This window comes from Enhydra lutris, unplaced genomic scaffold (assembly GCF_002288905.1).
Source record: "Enhydra lutris kenyoni isolate GAN:26980312 unplaced genomic scaffold, ASM228890v2 scaffoldscaffold93, whole genome shotgun sequence".
Taxonomy (NCBI): domain Eukaryota; kingdom Metazoa; phylum Chordata; class Mammalia; order Carnivora; family Mustelidae; genus Enhydra; species Enhydra lutris.
The window spans coordinates 252,056-274,864 of record NW_019154177.1 but is presented as its reverse complement, the minus strand read 5'-3'; the positions used below and the strand labels follow the sequence as shown (position 1 = coordinate 274,864).

At 55.6% G+C, this 22,809-nt stretch overlaps 1 protein-coding gene across 3 annotated transcripts; it reads left to right on the top strand.

Moving 5' to 3' along the window:
- Positions 1–6,570: 6,570 nt before the first annotated feature.
- On the top strand, positions 6,571–22,809 carry LOC111138569 (tripartite motif-containing protein 26). Of its 3 annotated transcripts, none has more exons than XM_022490589.1 (8): positions 6,571–6,902; positions 16,771–17,258; positions 17,372–17,467; positions 18,101–18,331; positions 19,661–19,683; positions 20,062–20,177; positions 20,573–20,605; positions 20,997–22,809. In XM_022490589.1, the coding sequence occupies exons 2-8, from the start codon at positions 16,821–16,823 to the stop codon at positions 21,677–21,679; spliced, it is 1,620 nt and encodes a 539-aa protein (XP_022346297.1). In that variant the 5' UTR covers positions 6,571–6,902; positions 16,771–16,820; the 3' UTR covers positions 21,680–22,809. The 3 variants fall into 3 exon arrangements, with proteins under 3 accessions (XP_022346297.1, XP_022346298.1, XP_022346296.1); XM_022490590.1 differs by lacking the exon at positions 6,571–6,902 and adding an exon at positions 6,932–7,760; XM_022490588.1 differs by lacking the exon at positions 6,571–6,902 and having other exon boundaries at positions 16,367–17,258.

Sequence of the window (22,809 nt, the reverse complement as noted above, 5' to 3'; positions counted from 1 at the left end):
TCATATTCCATCCCTTCATTGTGTTTACCCTCATTTTGGTAATATATATAAGTTCTTATTTCTTTCAAATTTTGCAAGGCAGTTTCTTCTAACAGATCAAAATACACCCAAAATCAAGGGTGTGGCTCTGTTCTAGTCACCAGTCTAATATATATATATATTTTTTCGTTCTTCCCCCTGGTTTTGGGTCTCTTCTGATTTGGTTAGCGTATATTTTTCTGGGGTCTTTGCCATCCTATTAGTATTTTACTCTCTCATTCATATATTCTTATCTGGATAAAATGACAAGGTGGAAAAACTCAACACACACACACACACACACACACACACACACAGAACAAGAGGCAGTACTGAAAGCTAAGGACCTAATCGATATGGACATTGGTAATATGTCAGATCTAGAGTTCAGATGACGATTCTCAAGGTGCTAGCTGGGCTCGAAAAAGGCATGGGAGATATTAGAGAAACCCTGTCTGGAGAAATAAAAGAACTAAAATCTAACCAAGTTGAAATTTAAAAAGATATTAATGAGGTGCAATAAAAAATGGAGGCTCTTACAGCTAGGATAAAGGAGGCAGAAGAAAGAATTAGTGATAAAAAGACCAAATGATGGAGAATACAGAAGCTGAGCAAAAGAGAGACAAATAACTACTGGACCATGAGGGGAGAATTTGAGAGATAAGTGATACCATAAAAAGAAACAATATTAGAATAATCTGGATTCCAGAAGAAGAAGAAAGGGGCGAGGGGCAGAAGGTATATTGAAGTGAATTATTGTAGAGAATTTCCCTAATATGGCAAAGGGGAAAAGCATCAAAATCCAGGAGGCACAGAGAACCGCCCTCAAAATCAATAAGAATAGGTCCATACCCCATCATCTACTAGTAAAACTTACAAGTCTGAACGACAAAGAGAAAATCCTGAAAGCAGCCCGGGAAAAAGAAGTCTGTAACATACAATGGTAAAAATATTAGATTGGCAGCAGATTTACCTACAGAGACCTGGCAGGCCAGAAAGAGCTGGCATGATATATTCAGAGCACTAAACGAGAAAAACATGCAGCCAGGATTATTATACCCAGCTAGGCAGTCACTGGAAATAGAAGAAGAGATTAAAAGCTTCCAGGACAAACAAAAATTAAGATAATTTGCAAACACCAAACCAGCCCTACAGGAAATATTGAAAAGGGTCCTCTAAGCAACAAGAGCCTAAAAGTCAGAGACCAGAAAGGAACAGAGACAATACACAGTAACAGTCACCTTACAGGCAATACAATGGCACAAAATTCATATCTTTCAGTAGTTACCCTAAATGTAAATGGGCTAAATGCCCCAATCAAAAGACACAGGGTATCAGAATGGATTAAAAAAACAAAACCCATTAATGTGCTGTCTGTAAGAAAATCATTTTAGACCTAATGACACCCCCAGATTTAAAATGAGAGGGTGGAAAACAATTTACCATGCTAATGCACATCAAAAGAAAGCTGGGGTAGCAATCCTTATATCAGGCAAATTAGATTTTAAGCCAAAAACTATAATAAGAGATGAGGAAGGATACTATATCATACTTAAAGGGTCCATCCAACAAGAAGATCTAACAATTTTAAATATCTATGCCCCTAACATGGGAGCAGCCAACTATATAAACCAATTAATAACAAAATCAAAGAAACACATTGACATTAATTAACAGCCCCCTCACTGAAATGGACAGATCATCCAAGCAAAAGATCAACAAGGAAATAAAGGCTTTATTTTTTTAAAGATTTTTTTATTTATTTGACAGAGAGAAACACAGCAAGACAGGGAACACAAGCAGGGGGAGTGGGAGAGGGAGAAGCAGGCTTCCTGCTGAGCAGGGAGCCAGATGCAGGGCTTGATCCCAGGACCCCAGGATCATGACCTGAGCTGAAGGCAGCTGCTTAATGACTGAGCCACCCAGGTGGTCTGGAAATAAAGGCTTTAAATGACACACAGATGGACATCACAGATATATTCAGAACATTCCATCCCAAAGCAACAGAATACACAGTCTTCTCTAGTGCACATTGAACATTCTCCAGAATAGATCACATCCTGGGTCACAAATCAGGTCTCAACTGGTACCAGAAGATTGGGATCATTCCCTGCATATTTTCAGACCACAAAGCTTTGAAACTAGAACTCAAGAGGAAAGTTGGAAAGAACTCAAATACATGGAGACTAGAGAACATCTGACTAAAGAATGAATGGGTCAACCAGGAAATTAAAGAATTTTTAAAATCATGGAAATAAATGAAAATGAAAATACAGCCATTCAAAATCTATGGGACACAGCAAAGACTGTCCTAAGAGGGAAGTATATAGCACTACGAACCTTTCTCAAGAAACACGAAAGTTCTCAAGTACACAACCTAACCCTACACCTAAAGAAGCTGGAGAAAGAACAGCAAAGGAAGCTAAACCCAGCAGGAGAAGAGAAATAATAAAGATCAGAGCAGAAATCAATGAAATAGAAAGCAAAGAACAGTAGAACAAATCAATGAAACTAGGACCTCGTTCTTCGAAAGAATTAATGAGATTGATAAACCCATGGCCAGACTTATCTAAAAGAAAAGAGAAAGGACCCAAATAAATAAAACCATGAATGAAAGAGAAGAGATCACAACCAACACCAAAGAACTACAAACAATTATAAGAACATATTATGAGCAACTATACACCAGCAAATTTGACAATCTGGAAGAAATGGATGCACTCCTAGAGACATATAAACTACCAAAACTGAACCAGGAAGAAATAGAAAACCTGAACAGACCCATAACCAGTAAGGAGATTGAAGCAGTCATCAAAAATCTCCCAAAAACAAGAGCCCAGGGACAGATGGCTTCCCAGGGAAATTCTACCAAACATTTAAAGATGAATTACTACCTATTCTTCTGAAACTGTTCCAAAAAATAAATGGAAGGAAAACTTCCAAACTCATTTTATGAGGCCAGCATTACCTTGATCCCAAAAACCAGACAAAGACCCCATCAAAAAGGAGAATTACAGACCAATATCCTTGATGAATGTGGATGCAAAAATTCTCACCAAAATACTAGCCAATAGGACCCCACAGTACATTAAAAGGATTATTCACGGGTGCCTGGGTGGCTCAGTGGGTTAAGCCTTTGCCTTCAGCTCAGGTCATGATCCCAGGGTCCTGGGATCGAGACCCACATCGGGCTCTCTGCTTCGCAGGGAGCCTGCCTCCACCTCTCTCTCTGCCTGCCTCTCTGCCTACTTGTGATCTCTGTCTGTCAAATAAATAAATAAAATCTTTAAAAAAAAAAAAAGGATTATTCACCACGACCAAGCAGGATTTATTCCTAGGCTGCAAGGATGGTTCAACATGTGCAAATCAATCAGTGTGATACAATACATTAATAAAAGAAAGAACAAGAACCATATGATACTCTCAATAGATGCTGAAAAAGCATTTGACAAAGTACAGCATCCTCTCTTGACCAAAACTCTTCGCAGTGTAGGGATACATACCTCAAGATCATAAAAGCCATCTATGAAAAACCCACAGTGAATATCGTTCTCAATGGGGAAAAACTGAGAGCTTTTCCCCTAAGGTCAGGAACACGGCAGGGCTGTCCACTATCACCACCACTATTCAACATAGTACTGGAAGTCCTAGCCTCAGCAATCAGACAACAAAAAGAAATTAAAGGCATCCAAATCGGCAAAGAAGTCAAACTCTCACTCTTTGCAGATGATATGATACTTTATGTGGAAAACCCAAAAGACTCCACTCCAAACTGCTAGAACTTGTACAGAATTCAGTAAAGTGTCAGGAAGTAAAATCAAAGCACCAAAATCAGTTGCATTTCCATATACCAACAGCAAAAGAGAAATTAAGGAGTCGATCCCATTGACAATTGCACCCAAAACCATTAGATACCTAGGAATAAACCTAACCAAAGAGGCAAAGAATCTATACTCAGAAAACTATAAAGTAGTCATTAAAGAAGTTGAGGAAGACACAAAGAAATGGAAAAATGTTCCATGCTCATGGATTGGAAGAACAAATATTGTGAAAATGTCTATGCTACCTAAAGCACTCTACACATTTAATGCAATGCCTATCAAAATCCCATCCATTTTTTTTTCAACGAAATGGAACAATAATCCTAAAATTTTTTTTAAAGATTTTTATTTATTTATTTGACCAATAATCCTAAAATTTATATGAAACCAGAAAAGACCTCGAGTAGCCAGAGGAATGTTGAAAAAGAAATCCAAAATTGGTGGCTTCACAATTCCAGACTTCAAGCTCTATTACAAAGCTGTCATCATCAAGACAGTATGGTACTGGCACAAAAACAGACCCATAGATCAATGGAACAGAACAGAGAGCCCAGAAATAGACCCTCAACTCTATGGTCAACTAATCTTCAACAAAGCAGGAAAGAATAGAAGAAATAGAAGAAAAACAGTCTCTTCAACAAATGGTGTGGGGAAAATTGGACAGCCACATGCAGAAGAATGAAACTGGACCATTTCCTTACACTACACACAAAAATAGACTCAAAGTGAATGAAGGACCTCCATGTGAGACAGAAATCCATCAAAATCCTTGAGAAGAACACAGACAGCAACCTTTTCGACCTCAGCTGCAACAACTTCTTCCTAGAAACATCACCATAGGCAAGGGCAGCAAGGGCAAAAAGGAACTATTGGGACTTCATGAAGATCAAAAGCTTTTGCACAGCAAAGGAAACAGTCAACAAAACCAAAAGACAACTGACAGAATGGGAGAAGATATTTGCAAATGACATATCAGATAGAGGGCTAGTATCCAAAATCTAGAAAGAGCTTAGCAAACTCGGCAATCCAATCAAGAAATGGACAGAGGACATGAACAGACATTTCTGCAAAGAAGACATCTAGATGGCCAACAGACACATGAAAAAGTGCTCCACATCACTCGGCATCAGGGAAATACAAATCAAAACCACAATGCAATCCACTTCACCCCAGTCAGAATGCCTAAAATTAACAAGTCAGGAAACGACAGATGCTGGCAAGGATGCAGAGAAAGGGGAACCCTCCTACACTGTTGGTGGGAATGCAACCTGGGGCAACCACTCTGGAAAACAGAATGGAGGTTCCACAAAAAGTTGAAAATAGAGCTATGCTATGCCCCAGCAATCGCACAACTGGGTATTTACCCTAAAGATACAAATGTAGTGATTTGAAGGGACATGTGCACCCAAATGTTTATAGCAGCAATGTCCACAATAGCCAAACTTTGGAAAAAACCTAGATGTCCATCAACAGATGAATGGATAAAGAAGAGGCTGTATATATAGATAATGGAATACTATGCAGCCTTCAAAAAAAAAAAAAAAAAAAAAAACCCCCACAAAGTCCTGCCATTTGCAATGCCATGGATGGAACTAGAAAGTATTATGCTAAGCAAAATAAATCAATCAGAGAAAGACAATTATCATATGATCTCTCTGAAATGAAGAATTTGAGAGGCAGACCCGGGATGTCGTGGGGGGTAGCCAGGGAAAAAAATGAAACAGGATGGGACTGGGAAGGGAGACAAATCATAGGAGACTCTTAATCTCAGGAAACAAAGTAAGGGTTGCTGGGGGTTGTGGGGTAGGGAGAGGGCGGTTGGGTGATGGACATTGGGGAGGGTATGTGCTATGGTGAGTGCTGTGAAATGTGTAAGACTGATGATTCACAGACCTGTACTCCTGAAATACATAATACATTTTATGTTAATTTTTTAAAAGATGTGGTTCATATACACAATGGAATATTATTCAGCCACCAGAAAGGATGAATACTCACCATTTGCATCGACATAGATGGAACTAGAGGGAATTACGCTAAGCAAAATGACCATCAGAGAAAGACGTCATGTGATCTCACTGATATGAGGAATTTAAGAAAGGATCATAGGGGAATTTAACAAAGGATCATAGGGGAAGCGAGGGGACAATAAAATAAGAGAAACCAGAGAGGGAGACAAAAGCAGAAGAGACTCTATCACTGGAAACAAACTGAGGGTTGCAGAGGGGTGGGTGGTGGCGTGGGGGGATGGGGTAACTGGGGGATGGGTATTAAGGAGGGCATGTGATGTGATGAGCACGGGGTGTTGTATGCAACTGACGAATCACTGATCTCTACCTCTGAAACCAATTATATGTTAACTAATCAAATTTAAATAAAATAAAAGTGAAATGGGTGAATTAATGACAGTCCGTGCTAACAGAAAGTGAGAGACCGCTGCCTGACGGGATCTGATTCGGCGATGGAAGGCCCTCCGAGATGCCGGTTTAGCCGACCGGCAAGAAGGGGGCAGCCGCGTCCGGAGCTGGGACCGCGCGAGCGATCAGCGGGGCCTCCTGGCTGCAAGTGTGCGGGGAAGAGACCGACTGTCCGAAGCAGGGTACGGGGCCTCCCCGGCGGGACGATCCCCGAATGGCCTCTGAGTGGGGCTGCCGGGTCCTAGGGACGGGAGAGAGCAGATCCGTGGCCGAAACCACCCGCCGTCTTCCCCGGCGGCGTCTAGCGGAACCGGTGCTCAGACCCCAGCCAGCACCCCGCGCGCCCGAGTCCCGTCCGGTAAGGGAGGGCCACACCCCTCGCCCGGGAGGAGACCGAAAGCGAGAGAGGACGGCCCGGCGTGGGGGCGGAGACCGAGGGCGTGTAGGTCGGAACACAGAACCCTCCACACCGCCACTCTTTAAACCCGGTGCTTTCGCCTCAAATTCCTGCCCCACCCCGCGCGAGGGGCGGGGCCCGGGCAGGTTCTAGGGTTTGGGACCCTCAGAGCCACCCTCTTTCCCCCGGCGAGGCGGCCGACCCGCGTCCACTCCAGGACCTCGCGACCACCCTTCCGGGCGGGAGCAGGTAGGTGCCTGGCGCGGAGACCCTTTCCCGGCCGCCCCCGACCCCGCGCAGCCTGGGGGGGCGGGGGGGGGCGGGGGATGCGCCGGAGCTCCAGGAAAGCCCCCACCACCACCAAGAGGGCTCAGGGCACCCCGGACCCAGCCACTGGGAGGGAGACAGCTACACGGAGCGGGGCCGGGCCGCCAGCGCCCGGAGCCTCGCTTGTCCCTTCCTGTGCAGTGGGGGCAGTCGTGCTGCCCTGCTGAAAGGTGTTTTAGGTAAAGCTCCTCGCTCATCGCAGATGCCTCGAAAAGGGTAGCTGGTTTTTGTAAATAACCCCCTTTAAGGACGTGCTTGCTAAAGGCCTTCCGGGTTCAGGAAGCAAAATTAGGCCAGGTTGGGGGCAGGGAGTCCTATTTAATGCCGAGCCTACGGCGAGACCCGCTCGGCCGCAGAGCTCCCCTTCCGCCCGGAGCGCGCGCAGGGGGAGGGCATGGGGTTCCGGCTCAGCTAGGCCTCGGAACGGCGCCCCTCTCCAGCACCCCGGGAGCGCGCCCTGCTCGCCCCACCCCCGCTGCGGCTCCGGCGCACCCCGGCTCCGCCGGGTCGCAGGTCCGTGCGCTTCGGCCCTCGTCGCCCCGCCCCCTTCAGAGGCCCCCGGATTTGCCCAGTGATGGTGACGTAGAGGAGACTCGCGCTCCCATTGGGAGACGATGTTAGGCAGGAGCCAATCCGGGCGCTGATCCGGGGAGAAATCTCGGAGCCGCGCTCGGCGGATCCCGGAGGCCGCGCGGTGGGGACGCGACCCGGAACCGGCCGCGGCGGGAGAGCCGGGAGTCCCACCAGGCCGGTGTTCGCGTCCCGGAGCGCGGCAGTGCGGTGAGTCGGGGAAGCGGACGCGGGGTCGGGGGCGAGGTGGTGGGCGATCTGCCGCGGCGCGCGCGCTGGGCCCCGGCCGGCCTCCGCCCCGAGCGCCAGCAGGTGCCCGGGGCCCCGGGGCGGTGGGGGGGGGGTAGGTTGTGCAGTAAGGAAGGCCGGCCCCCTGTCCTCGGAGCCGTGCACGAACTCCCTCCGCCAGCCGCGAGCGCCCTCATTATCTGACCCCACTTGGCCCTCGAGGAAGGACCGGATTCCTTCTGCACCCTGGATCCTGACCCCACCGCGAGGATGGGGGAATGGCATCCGGTCATGCCTGCCACAGATCGTGCGGGGACACTGCCCGAGCCTCCCCCAAGTTTAGAAGCAGCAGCTCTTTGAAAAAACAGGCATTATGGGTTTTCTTCACCAAAGTGCATTTTTTTTTCTGAATAGATTTGCTTAGAACAACTCTAAGCTCATAGAAGAAATTGCAAAGGTAGTAGGGTTCCCACATATCCCAGACCTTTCCCCCCTTGATTAACATCTTACGTTCGCATGATGCATTTGTTACAGTTAATGAACCGGTATTGATCTGTTATTGGCCCAAGTCTGTCCTTCTCCCGATTTACCGCGTGTCCACCTAAGCACCTGTTCTGTGCGGTGATCCCTGCCACCTTACCAGGTTGCATTTGGTTGTCATGTCTGCTGAGGCTCTGCTTGGCTGTGGGATGATCTTGACAGTTTTGAGAAATGCTGGTGGAGTGTAGGGTGCCCGTCTACTGGAACTGATGTTTTTCTCCTGAGACCAGGCTCTCACTTATTGGAAGACTACTGAGGTAGGTTGTCCTGTTGATGACCTGGGGTCAAGGGTACATACTGTCCACACGATTTAAGACTTGATGTTGGTTGTGATCACCTGAGAAAGTGCTTAGCAGGTTTCTCGGCTGTCAAGTTACTGTATCTCCCCCCCACCCCCCGCCCGGCCATGCCATCTCACACTGTACTCTTTGCAAAGAATTGACTGCGCAGCCCACACCCAAGGAGGGGCCGGTACGCTCCTCCTCCTTGAGGACAAGTAGCTACACCCAGTGTTTGGAACTTTTTGCATAGCAAATCATCTCTCTTGTCCTTATTTATTAATTTAATCAACCCATTAACACCAGCACGGACTCATGGATGTTTATTTTGTACTTTCGGGTATAATCCAATCCTCTTTTATTTTGTTGCTCCAGTTGTTGTGGCTTTGGTTACTGGGGGCTTTTCCAAGTTGGTTCCTGTGTCCTTCCCAGTGTGTATTTTTATAGAGCTTTTTACTATTGAAAGCACTTTGACTGGGGGGCGTCCCGTGAACGTCAGTGTGATGAACTTGACAAGATGTTTTATTCCCCTCCTTGAGAGGTAAGTAAGGAAGCTGAGGCCCAGGAGAAGGTGGTATCTTAGCCGTCTCTTTCCTGCAAGGGAGTGACAGGTTGGTGTCAGACCACCCCAGAACACATCGCGAGCCGCAAAGGAAGTCCATGGTCCTAACTGAGGTTTCTTGAGGTGACTCCAGACTTGGGCCTCGGGATCAGAATGGAAAGACAGTGGCTTTGGAAAACAAAGGCTTAATTGGACTGTTACCCAGGAGGAAGTACAGCTCACCAGATCGGTACACATGAAATGTTGACCTTCTCCCCAAAACAGGGTGTGTGGAGGGAGACAGGGGGAGATCCGGGAAATGTTTGTGGTCAGGAACATCTAATCAGAGGGGGCCTTCTGCAGAAGCAAGATCGTGAAGGGGCCAAAGGAAGCCTGGTGGGGGTGGGGGAGTGAAGAAGAGGGTGGGGTCTGGAGGCATGGAGCACGTCTGTGCCAGGTCCTGGGGATAGGGACCGGTGAGGAATGGTGCCTGGGTTCACCTTCTGGTGGGGGGAGGTGGGTAGCCGCGTCAGCTGCTGGTAGTACTGTAATGACCCGTGGCACTTGCAGAGCTGCGGGAGCCTCCCGGGGTGGGGGGAGCCGTTCAGCTGGAAGGTGGGATGGGCATGGGGGGCCTCACACGGGTAGTATCTGATTCCAGCCGTCCACTATGCACTGGGACAGAGACCATGTGCGGGCACAGGGCGTGGGGAGTGGAGGCCCTAGAGAAGGAGCTGCATTAGGCTGAGGCCACAGTGGGGGCCCGATCGTGGGGACTGTGTGGGCCCTGCGGTGCAGTGCTGGCCACGGCTAGGACGGAAGGGGGAGAGGGCCAAGAGGAAAGCGGTGTGTCCACGGCACCTGGTAGGAGACGGGCTACCCTGCACCAGATCTAAAGAGGCGGTTAGTTTATACATGACGGGACATGGTGGAAAACACGTCCCCCTAGTTCAGTTAGGATATGCTACGGATCACGTTTCGGAGAGGCTGCAATGCAGTGATGTGGGTATCTTACGTTCGATGAGAAGTGTACCCCCTTGCCAGTTCTCAGATCCCTCCTCACTCCGGGAAGTGAGTGGTCAAGTATCTCCGTCTCACTAACCTGCAGATGGTGAGCTCCAGGCTCCACTGATGATCTTGAAAGAACTCGTCTGATAAGCTGGCCCTGTCCTGCCTGATGGCCAGATTGTGGAAAACCAGCACAGAGGGTGCCTGACCAACAGATTCCATCTGTGTGGAGTGGTATCTGCCGTGACGTTAGGCTGCACACAGCGCTCGTGTGCTCGCCGTGCATTGACTTTGGTCTGCCTGTACATGGCCTAGGTGCCTCCCCACCCCCACCTCTTCCGGTCCTATGGAGCTGTGCAAAGGTCAAGAACACGGCCCCAGGCTGCACAGCTGAGTCGTGGCAGCTGGGTGAAAACTGGGTTTCGGTGGGGAGTCTTCCCTGTCCGCTTTGGTTAGAGTAACAGCTAGGGACGGAAGAAGGTTCTGATCGTGTCCCTGGAGCTGCGGACGGGGCCGAGGGCCAAGCTGGGACATGGGGCAGGCCCTGGCAGGTTGCATTCCACCTGTGGGGCGGGAGGGGGAGCCGCCACCGGGTGTCTACCTTTGTCTAGAGAAATAGGCAGATTTTTTTTTTTTTTTTTTTGGCACAAATTCTTTGTGTATTTCAGCCCAGTCACCTTCACTAACGTCCTGTGCTGTATCAGGCAGGATTCCCTTTTTTGGTCAGGTGACTCCTGGGTGCACGGGGCTGAACATAAAGGCCATTTACTGCCTCAAGCAGTGGCACAGGTCAAGGGTCGATCCAGCTCCAGGCGCAGCCGGAGGAGGGTTTTACGAGGTGCCCTGAGGATCGGGTTTCTTCTGCTTCCTCTCTGGGTTGGCTTCCTTCTCAAACGGACTGGCCCTCTGCTCTGCAAAACTGCTCTTGTAGCTTCAAACCACGCTGATGTCACCTCTCGCAAATTCTTGAAAAACCGCAGAATCGTTCCCGTCTCAGCGTGGTCTCCTTGTGACTGGCAGACTTGAGTCGTAGCCTCGCCTCTGAAGCAAGCCCCGAGGTGAGGCAGGTGTAGACCCATTCCCTTGCTCCACCGTGAGCCGAGGGGGAGCTGTGGCCGAAGAACCTGCTCCAAGGGAGCAAAGTTAGCAAGGGAAGCACGCTTAGAAGCCGGGCAGACCCCTCCCCGAAGGTAAAGCGTCTGCAGGGTGACTGTTGGGAGCGGGGAGCACAGTGCCATCCTGCTGTCGTCTGCTGTAGCGCTCTGCCCCAGCTGCCCTGCCCTTCCCGCTTCGTCCCCCTCCCTTCCCTTCAGCATTAAACACATACGCGCACACACCGTGGGATTCCCTTTCCCTCCTGGAGACGCACACGTGTCAACGCCCACAGTGGCAGGTGCTGGCAAGGCCGTGAGGCAGCGTGAGCGCCCGTGGCCTGCCACTTGGAATGCACACTGCTATAGTCAGTGTGGGAACAGGGTGGCCCGACTGGGTCAAGGATGCGTCTGCTTGCTTCTGTGTCCCAGGACACGTGTACAGACCTTCACAGAATGGTGTTTGCCATTGTCCCAAACAGGAAACAGTCAGGGGGCCAGGAGAAGGGGCCCGCGGGCACACTTCATCTTCCCGCATGCCGCAGACGCCGTGTGTGTTATGGATGGGGGTTCGTGGCGACCCTGCAACGGGCAAGTCTGTGGGATCCACTTTGCAGCTGCCGTTTCTGGCTCCGTGTCTGTGTGTCTCAGGATATCTCAGATATCTCAGACCTTGCGTCGTTAGCGTAGTTAATATAGTTGTTACTGTGATCTCGTGGGCTCCTGTGACTAACGCTTAGGTGACAGCAGTTCTTGGAATGAGTCATTTGTAATCAAGATCTGTCTTTAGCCCTGACACGACTGTGCACTTCGTGCACTGTCACAGAGCGTAAACACAACTTTCGTGTGCGCTCCTGGCTGGCCCTGTGGCGGTATTCACTCCGTTGTGCTGGTCTGGGACCGAGCCGCCAGTATCTCCAAGGTAGAGCCACAACATCGGAAAGCAGTGAAAATGAACAGAGGCAGCTCCGTCCGCATGAATGAGCCGCACAACATGGTGTTTCTGCGCACCGCTGCAGACAAATGCACTATGATCACATCTGTACCAGGGAGCGTAAAGTGTGCTTGATGAATGCACAGTGCGGTGTAGACGGGAGGGAGTGATGGGCATCTCCCAGGCCTGCTGTTTTTGTCGCTCGGGGCACCGGGGAATGCGGCTGTCTGTGCCGAGTCGTGGAGCCTCTGGTCAGACGGGCGGGGCAGGTGGGGAGGACTGCTGCCTCCTGCGGATAAGGCAGACACCGTCTGCGTCCGCTTGTGGTAGGGAGAGCTGCAGAGACACCGGAGCGTACTGATGAGCCTGGCCTCACCCCTGCCGGGACGTGTACAAGGGCAGTGTGGGAGCAGAGCATGTGGCCTCTGCCTGTCACTCAGGAAGAATCCGAAGGAGGTGGCTTTCAGCAGATACTGCGGGCTGGGCCAGGAGCGGGCTCCCTGGGGGTGAGGGGGGCAGCCCTTTCAGATGGCTCATGCAGCAGGGAGGCTTGGGCATGAGGGAGCATGGCACCTTCCGGGGCCTGGAGAGGGGTTTGGTTTGGCCGTGGGGTCAGGTCTGGGAGGGGAATAGCGGGAAATGAGCCTGCAGACCAGGGCTGGGCGTTGCAGAGGCGGGAGGGAGGTGTGACTTTGCCCCTGGAGCCGCAGAGAGCCTCGGAGGGGTTTCCCCGGGGTGGCCATGCGGGCACAGGGATGTTTGAGCACAGGGAGGGGTGTGTTTGGAGAGCTGAAGGCTGGCCTTGGGGGCAGGCATGCTGAGCAGCAGAGGCCAGAGCCATAAGTAATCCGTGGGAGCCATACGTTTGTTAGGAAATCCTTGGGGGTTGTGGCCCCCACCATCAGCCCCAGTCCCAACCCCCGAAGTCTCACCCGGCTGTATGACAGTGTGCTGGGGGCTCTGGGAGGGCAGGGGTTTTGCCCTGTGTGGCATCCCCAGTGCCTGGCACATACTAGGCCTCCAGCACAAATCTGTGAACTCTTGGAGGAGCTCTGCCCCCAAGAGCTCCTCCTTGGCACCCTAAGGCCTGTCCCATGCCCCGCTGAGCCCTGGAGCCGTTCCCACCATTCAGAGCGCGTCTCATCCTGGCCCCAGGGATTCAGAGCACGCTGACTCCGGCCCTGGGGAGAACCGTCACCCACCCATGACATCAGGAATGCACTGTCCAGAGGCCTGTGTCCCCTGAGACCACCCAGCGCCAGGCCCATAGCCACAGCTGTAGACTCTGAGGGGCCCTGTGACATCATCTGCCGCGCTGTGGCTGCTCATCCGGAATCAGAATTCTGTCCTCTCGAGGTTTGGAAGAGGCGTCACAGACATTGACTTCGAGGGGAATTTGCTCATTGAAATGGGGCTTCACCGCATCGGGCTCCCTGCTCAGCGGGGAGCCTGATTCTCCCTCTCCTGCTCCCCCAGCTTGGGTTCCCTCTCTCGCTGTCTCTCTCTCTGTCAAATAAATAAAAGGAAAAAAAAAAGAAATGGGGCTTCACCTGGGTCCCAGGAGCCCCAGGTGGGTTTCCCACAGGGACTGGAGCCCTCAGCTACGTGCTCTATGATGGGAAAGACGGGGCTCCTGTCAGACCCCCGAGGGAAGGCACGAGGAGCAGCCCTGGAGGCCAGGGTGCAAACCACGGCCCATCTGCTCACTCCTCTGAGCCGAGAAGAGCACCGCTGGGGCTCGGTGTCTCCTGGGACCCTCCCAGGGCATCCTGGGGGGATTGGTGCGGGGCAGCAGGAGCCACGGAAGGCGGAAGGAGAATTTCGGTCCAGAGCAGAAGTTGGCAGCTGTTAAGAAACAAGGGCGGGAGTTCTGACCACTTCGGCGGCTGCAGGGCCGGCGCAGGGGTGGGGTGAGGCGTGTGCCTGCCCCGAGGTGCAGGCTCCCACTGCAGCCTCCTTCCGCTGGCTCTCGCAGCCCCTGCCATTCTCTTCGGCAGGAATCGTGCCCGGGTCCCGCAGCCTCGAGCGTGCTGCCTGCACATGGTGCCACCTGGCCCATCTGTCGCCGTGCACGGAGGGGCCTTTCTGAGGTCAGAGAACAGTGAGGCAGGGAGAGGAGACCCGGACGGGGAGGGGTGTTTGCAGCTCTGCCTGCCTCCAGTTCACACCCAGCCTCTGGCTTCTAGAAGGGATGGAAGAGCTGGCCACGCCGGAGTGGGGATGCGTGGCCTCTGCCACGAGGGCCCCCGTGGGATGACCCCAGGCTTCTGAATTCTCATCTGGGGACAGGGGCCTGGGTGGGCGTGGCCATCGTGGAGGGTTTTTCCAGCTTTGGCTTTCTGTTGTTCCTGTCTGCCCCAGCTCCAGGCATGGAGAGTGGCGTGACGGCCGCCCCCCACTCTGGAAGCCTGAGAGATAGAATGTTCCAGAAGCTTGAAGTGGTAGAGAGGGCAGAATGTAGGGGAGGTACCGGAGGTCGGTGTTTTGCTGGCTCTGAACGTGGGATGGAGAGCAGACTCCCTGGAACCCCTGTGTCCAGCGTCTACACTGGCCAGCCCACACTGTCCAGCTTGAGAAATGCATCCATGCACACGGCCCCATCTGAGCTTCCTGGTGTCCCACGGGCTGGGACAGCTTAGCCATGAGGCCCCCCACCCCAAGCCGTGCCCCTGGGCCACCACCGGACCTCACTGAGCCTCTGTGTTCTCAGAAGAGCATCCCGAGCGCTGAGTCACGTGAGACGTGGACATGGCAGACGAGGCGGGTCCGAGTGAGTGCTGGTCACGCGGCCCTGCCTTGCGGGACCGCAGCCTTGTGTGGGAGCAGCAGCAGAAGCTGCTGTGGGCTCCGTCCGTGGGCTCCGTCCGTGGGCTCCGTCTGCAGACCCAAGTGGCAGGACCACGTGGGAAGTGCCGGCCACCGGCCGCTCTGTGCACGAGCGCCTGTTCAGCTCCCTGGAAGCCACTCCCCTGTGCAGACGGAGCACCGGGCCTCTGCCCGCGGCAGCACCCTGATCGCCACCGGCGACCTTTAATGTCTCTCCTGCCTATGCAGCCTCATACCCTTCCTTTCGGGACGACAGAAAACCATAGCCCCTGTGCTCACAAGGATCCTGTGTGGCGTTCTGCCGAGCTGCGCAAAGCCTCTGTCCCCAGCTCCGAAGGCGGCAGCATGCGTCACCCACAGGGGATGTCCCCCTCATGCCTTCCATAAACCCCAACAGAAGTTAGGAGCAGCCCTGTAGTGCCTAGCCTCTTGTCAGCCTCCTCATTGTCCCAAAACTATCTTTATGGCTTCTTAAAACGAAACAAAACAGGATCTAGTCAAGGTGTTTGCCTTTGGCTGTTTTTCCTCTTTTGGTCTTTTTAAGTCAAGAACAATTCTTTTTTTTGTGACATTCACTTTTTCTTAAGATTTATATATTTATTTATTGGCAAGAGCGCACTGAGTGGGGAGGGCCAGAGCGAGAGGGAGACCAGCAGACTCTGCGCTCAGCGTAGAGCCCGACGCGTGCCCCATCTCACCACCCTGAGGTCATGACCTGAGACCAAACCGAGATCCAACGTGTCACCAACAGCACCCTGGCGCCCCTGACACTGCTGGGCCAGTGTCCTCTGGAATGTCCCATATTCTGGATGTGTCCGTTTCCTCAGGATGTGCTGGGGCTCAGCTCCCTGTGCCTCCTGTTTTCTGTAAATCGGAATGTATGCCCAAAGGCTCGGTGAGGTCCCATCAGGCCAGTTTCGGCAGGATGACTTCAAAGGGGATATTGTGTCTCCCCATGGTGCCCTTTGGGGAAGCAGATGCCGGGTTGTGCACCTGTGAGCGCTGTGGGCTTGGGCAGGGCTCTGGTGATCGCTGGACTTCTGCGTTACCAAGGTTCCATGGGAGGCCATCCACGGGGCCTCACCCCACCCCTGCGCCGGCCCTGCGGCCGCCGAAGTGGTCAGAACTCCCGCCCTTGTTTCTTAACAGCTGCCAACTTCTGCTCTGGACCTGGGCCTTCTGGCCCGCTGGGAGTCTCCTCCACACTGGTTTCCCTCTAGCGCGGCCCATCGGGCCACACCTGCCAGCAGCGGGGTGGCCAGGACGTGCGCGGGGGCACACGGCGTCTGCGGGGAAAGGGCAGGGTCCCCCCCATCCTGGGGACCGAAGCCACGGCGCAGCCCAGGGCACGTCCCCTACTCTCCAAGCTTCTGGAGTCTGGGCTAAGAGCCTCCGCATCTCCTGGGCTCCGCCGCCCGCCCCCACGAGCAGCGGGGCGCTTGCGCTCTGCCCCCGGCAGCTTAGGCGCGGGAGGTGTGTGGGCGACGACGCATCTCCCGCAGGGAGCGCCGCGCAATGTAGACGCGGAGGTGTGTGGGCAACGACGTGTCTCCAGTGGGGACCACCGCGCAGCATAGACGCGGAGGTGTGGGCGACGCGTCTCCCGCTAACCCGGATTTCGCTCAGTCATAAGCGGTGCCTCAGAGCAGGTTCCCCGCGGCGCGGTAGGGGCCAGCCGCGCTGTGCTCTCTCCCCGCACCCCCGCACCCGCTCGGTGCCCCGCCGCCTCTGCCCCTCCCTGGGCCTGCTTCTGACTCCGCGTCTGCTCTCCCAGGACGAGAAGCCTCCGTGGGCGCAGCGCGGCCCCTCCCAGCCAAGGGCACCATGGCCACGTCGGCCCCGCTGCGCAGCCTGGAGGAGGAGGTCACCTGCTCCATCTGCCTCGACTACCTGCGGGACCCCGTGACCATCGACTGCGGCCACGTATTCTGCCGCAGCTGCACCACGGACGTGCGGCCGGCATCGGGGGGCCGCCCCGTCTGCCCGCTCTGCAAGAAGCCGTTCAAGAAGGAGAACATCCGGCCGGTGTGGCAGCTGGCCAGCCTGGTGGAGAACATCGAGCGGCTGAAGGTGGACAAGGACAGGCAGCCCGGGGACGCGGCCCGGGAGCCGCCGGACACCAGGCTGTGCGAGCGGCACCGGGAGAAGTTGCATCACTACTGTGAGGACGACGGCAAGCTGCTGTGCGTCATGTGCCGTGAGTCCCGGGAGCACAGGCCGCACACGGCGGTCCTGGTGGAGAAGGCCGCCCAGCCCCACAGGGTAAGGGGACTCCACCCCGCCCAGGGGCGAGGCCGGGCGCGCTCCCAGACGCTTGTGGCCCACGGGGGTGCTCAGCCACAGCGCATCCATCCCCATGGCTTGTCTTTCCGCAGGAGAAAATCCTGAACCACCTGAGTACCCTGAGGAGAGACCGGGACAAAATTCAGGGCTCCCAGGCAAAGGGAGAAGCTGATATCCTGACTGCACTGGTATGTGGGGCTGTGAGAGCCTGAGGCCGCGGCCATGTGGGGAGGGAGCTGGGGGGGCTGAACGGCGGAGGCTAAGCCCTGACGGTCTGAGCTGGGGGGCTTCGGGCTGGCTTCCTTATCTGGTGTGTGCGCGTGGGCGCTCCTGCACAGGTGTGGCTCGCTGCAGCCGTGGGCCACATCTGGCAGCAGCTGCTCCGGACTGCCAGTGTGCAGGGGACCGAGGAGGTCCCGGCAAAGCCCTTCCTGTTACGGATGGGGGGACCGGACTCCCGATGTGGTGGGGAGCCAGGGGCTTTGGGAGGGGGCGCTGGCTGCGGGATGAGCACAGTGGGGAGGCCTGGGAGGCTGGGGGGCATCCTGGGGACCCTGTGTGCTGAGTCCTGCAGCCAGGGCTACCACGGTTGGGAAGCAGAGGCAGCACTTCCTGTTTGATTAGAGATGGGGTGCGAGGGCTGTCCCTGCGTTTCCTGCAGGCGGTCTGTGTCGGAGGGAGGTTGCCCAGCCGTGCTCTGAGGTCCCACAGTGCACGGATGGGGGTGCGAGCTGGCCTCATGCGGCCCCACCAGGAGACGCCACCGGGGCTCTCCAGCGCGGGGCAGGGCAGTCACTCATCTCCCCTCCACACCCCTGCAGAAGAAGATCCAGGACCAGCGGCAGAACGTCATGGCCGAGTTTAAACAGGCGCACGAGTTCCTGCGGGAGCGGGAGCAGCATCTGCTGGAGAAGCTGGAGGTGCTGCATCAGGAGCTGGCGGAGGGCCGCGAGAAGTACAAGAGCAGGGGCGTCGCGGAGCTGACCCGGCTGGCGCTGGTCATCTCCGAGCTGGAGACCAAGGCACAGCAGCCGGCCGCAGAGCTCCTGCAGGTGAGAAGCCTCCGGGGCAGCCGGTCTCTGTCCCCTGTACCCCCATGGGACCCTGGGAGAGCCGCCGCCTCTCAGGCCGTGACTTTCTCTACTGAAATGTCAGGAGAGTCAACCCCACCTGCCCCACCTCCTCCCGTGGTCCCACGAGCACAAGAGGACGTACCCCACAAGAGGACGTACCCCACAAGAGGGCTGATGCTTGTGCTTTCTTCCCCTCCAGGACACCTGGTGCCCTGCATGGTGTCCCTTCAGAGGGCAAAGTCTACCAAAAACCAGTTGGAGGGGGTTGGAGAGTGCCGTGGGAGAGGAAGGGAGGTTTATGAGTGTTTTCATCATGCCGTCCGTCCTCGTCGCAACCACCACAGGTCCCTGGCATACACCCTCCAGGGGAAGCTACGGGCAGCCCGTGCGGCTGGAGTGGCCGAGGGAGGGCCGCTTCTCCCAGGGAGGGACTGGAGGAGATGGGCAAGGTTTTCTGTGGGAGGGAGAGCAGGCCGGGTGCCCCTGGCACACTTCCTGAAGGAGGCAGCTTTGATGCCAAGGGGGAGTGCCTTGAACTAGAGTGGAAATAGCACTGTGCCGCCTTCCTCCTGGAGCCTCCCTGGACCTTCCCCCTGCGGGCGGGGAGGAGGCTGTGGTGGCCGGGCGGGTCAGCAGTGGAGCCCCCCATCTCCTCCAGGAAGATGCTGTCCCGGCCAGCAGCCTGGCCTCAGGAGACACAGCGGGGCAGGCTCTCCAGGTACCTGCACGGGGGGGCCGCCTGCTGCCCCTCGCTGAGCATTCTGGCTCGCAGATTGGGACTGGCGGGGGGTGAGGGCCCTGTATGAGAAGAACTCGCTGAGGGCCCAGCTGCCAGGCAGGTCAGGAACCCGGTCCCAACTCCACTCCTAGGCTTCTTGTTCTTGTCCTTCATTTGGTCTAAAATGTGTCTCTGGCATTTCCCACAAATTCCTCCATCAGACGGGGATTAGGTCTCTTACTGCCCTGTTCTCTGCCCCCCGGGGAGGGGCAGCCCTCCTTTCCCCATCACGTGCGGTTGTGTGGGGGGCAGAGAGAGACTAGCTGGGGTGCTGCTGGGGGCTGAAATCCCGACGGGAGCCCCTCCCACTCCACCCGAGGGAGCCGCAGGGGCCAGCATGCCTCCAGCGCCGCTCAGGTGGAAGGTGTACCTGGGGCACAGGTGCTGGGAGATGGGGTGAGGGTGCAGGGCAGGAGGAAGGGCCCACAGCCTTCTGTTCACTCTTGCACCCTGGCTCCCAGCGCTGCGGCACCTCCTGTGAGTGGGGTCTGATGCCACTGGGCTGATGCTTGTGCTTTCTTCCCCTCCAGGACACCAGGGACTTCGTGAACAGGTAACAGCCTCCTTTCCACGGCGCACCCGCCCCACCCCACCCCCTCCATGGGACCCTTGGAGTGAACGGTCCCACCTCGGCTAGGGTTAGGGTTAGCCGGAACACGGCTGGGACCTGGAGACTTGCTCTCTGAAGCAGCGAGGGTTCCACCGGGGTCTGAGACGGGACGGAGATGAGGGCGGAGACATGCTCGCGGACAGAAGTGTTCCGGATGCTCAAGTCCCGGCCCAGAGGGGGGCTGTTCAGTCGGTGTTTTTGTGCCCGTGTTTCTCCGTTGATTGGGGATGGTCATACCTTTCCTTCCTGCTTCATAGTTGTTGTGAGAACGGGAGAAGCGCAAGGAGAGCTGAGGGACAGGTCCGTCTGTCGTCTTCCCAGGTACCCACGGAAGAAGTTCTGGATTGGGAAGCCCATTGCTCGGGCGGTTAAGAAGAAGACGGGAGAATGCTCGGAGAAACTTCAGTCCCTGCAGCGAGGCCTGAGAGAGTTCCAAGGTGAGGGCTGGGGTGCACTGGGGTGGGAGTCGGGCCTCGCTGGGGGCTGGGGGTGAACTGGGGTGGGAGTTGGGCCTGGCTGGGGGCTGGGGGTGAACTGGGGTGGGAGTCGGGCCTGGCTGGGGGCTGGGGTGCACTGGGGTGGGAGTCAAGCCTGGCTGAGGGCTGGGGGTGAACTGGGGTGGGCGTTGGAACTGGAGCTCTGCATCGAAGGAGGGGGCCACCTCCTTACTGTCATCTTTGGCCTCACTCTTGCGTCTCCTGGTTGTTTTCTGTTTTCTTCTTGGGATGTCAGGCAGGGAGGCCCTATCTGGAAATTAATCCTGTCTTAGCAGAAAACGGGCCCATAATTTTCCTGGGCTAGAGGGTCATTCCTGTCCTTTTCTCCTCCCCAGGGAAGCTGCTAAGAGACTTGGAATATAAGACAGGTGAGTGTCCAAAGGCCATTCCCAGTTCCTCTCCCATTAGGAACTCCGTCCCCACACTCCGTCCCCACAGAGACTCATGACTGTCCCCTGCTGCCCCCAGGGAGTCCCTTACACAGGTGAGATTTCCCAGCAGCAAGTCTATACCCCGCACTGGGCCTCTGGTTTGCAACAGAAGTCCGTGCTTGATTGCCTGACCCTTGTCTGCACAATGTTCTCATCCACCTGACCGCGTGGCTCCTGTATGTGGGAGCCGTCTCTGCTGCCGGCCCCCGCATTATGCTCCTTCCGGGCCCTGCTGTCAGGTTGGGCACTGCACAGCCCTTGCTTGTAGGGTGTGGCAGCCCTGCGGGGGCCCCCCAGTAATAGCACTACTGTTCCATTGTCCCCACAGTCAGTGTCACGTTGGACCCGCAGTCAGCGAGCGGGTACCTGCAGCTGTCAGAGGACTGGAAGTGTGTGACCTACAGCAGCCTCTACCAGAGCGCTTACCTGCACCCCCAGCAGTTTGACTGTGAGCCGGGGGTGCTGGGCAGGAAGGGCTTCACCTGGGGCAAGGTGTATTGGGAAGTGGAGGTGGACAGGGAGGGCTGGTCCGAGGATGAAGAGGAGGGCGAGGAGGAGGAGGAGGGGGAGGAGGAGGAGGAAGAGGAAGAGGAGGCGGGCTACGGGGACGGGTACGAGGACTGGGAGACAGATGAGGACGAGGAGTCATTAGGGGAGGAAGAGGAGGAGGAGGAAGAGGAGGAAGAGGTCCTCGAAAGCTGCATGGTGGGGGTGGCCAGAGACTCTGTGAAGAGGAAGGGGGACCTGTCCCTGCGGCCAGAGGACGGGGTGTGGGCGCTGCGCCTCTCCTCTGCGGGCATCTGGGCCAATACGGACCCCGAGGCTGAGCTCTTCCCGGCACTGCGGCCCCGGCGGGTGGGCATTGCCCTGGATTATGAAGGCGGCACCGTGACATTCACCAACGCAGAGTCACAAGAACTCATCTACACCTTCACCGCGACCTTCACACGGCGCCTGGTCCCCTTCCTGTGGCTCAAGTGGCCTGGGACTCGCCTCCTGCTGCGACCCTGAGCGCACCGCTGCTTCCCTTCTCGGGGATTCCAGGACCGTGACGGGGAGGGGATGTCTGGCCGTGGCACCTGGAGCAGGTGCACTCCCCCCACCGCCCCGTGGCTATGGCCCCGCGAGGCTCGCTCAGTGCCGCCACTCCGTCCACACGGCTGCCGTCGGACTCGTCCCCCAGCACCTGGGGGTCCCCGTGCAGACGTCTGACCCCGGAGTCCATGAGGGCCCTCTGCGGCCTCGGCCCAGCTCTGCACACACTCTGTTGAACCAGAGACGAGACAGCCTTCCGTCAGCCAATCTGGCGTCCCGTGCTGGCTGCTCCTGGGAGAGCACAGGTGACTGCACCGAGGCCACTCGCCGTGCCCGGCATCCCCCTTGCCCACATCCTCTCCGCTGCTAGCCTTCCCTGCCCCCCAACTCAGAGTCCCCCACACGAGCAGAGCAGAAGCCCACCACGGTTTCCAGGCGGTTTGAACAAGCTTCCAAGGTGCTGTGGAGTCGCCAAGCCCAGAGCAGGCGCCTCGATGCTCTGAGACCAGGGTCGAGCGTCTGACGTTTGCACACGGAAGGACCTAGGACCTCCGGAGCTGCTTGGGGGAGAGCTCTGGATGCACGTGGCTTTGAGGCCTTGTGTGTGGTCAGTGATCAGTAAATGACCTGAGGGTGGGGTGTTGGGAGATGGTGACAGGAGTCCAGAACACTGTGCTCTTGGTGGGTCGTCTGAAGTCACCGGGGCAGACGCCCGTCCAGGCCAGCCTTCCCTTGGAAGCCTTGGCCCGTGTCCCCTGCACAGTGGAAACTTGGTCCGGATGACTCTGCAGGCCCCTCCGTCCTGGGACGGGGCAGTGGGGAGAGGAGAGGATGCCAGCAGGGCTCCTGGAGCTCACCTTCATGTAGAGTGAGGGCTGGACCACAGCCTCGTGGCACCTGCACGCTCCCTGCTCCAGCCGGACACCCACAGCCTTTGTGTGCACCCGTCCCAGGCCTGGCAGCAGCGTTCCATGCCCCAGCACCTTGGCCCCCACATCACCTGGCAAAGTCCCTGCTATTTCTGCCTCTAGTTTTGTACCCCCATGCACCTCCCAAAGGGCTGGGCACACAGCAGGTGCTCAATAAAGACTTGTGCAATGAGCAGA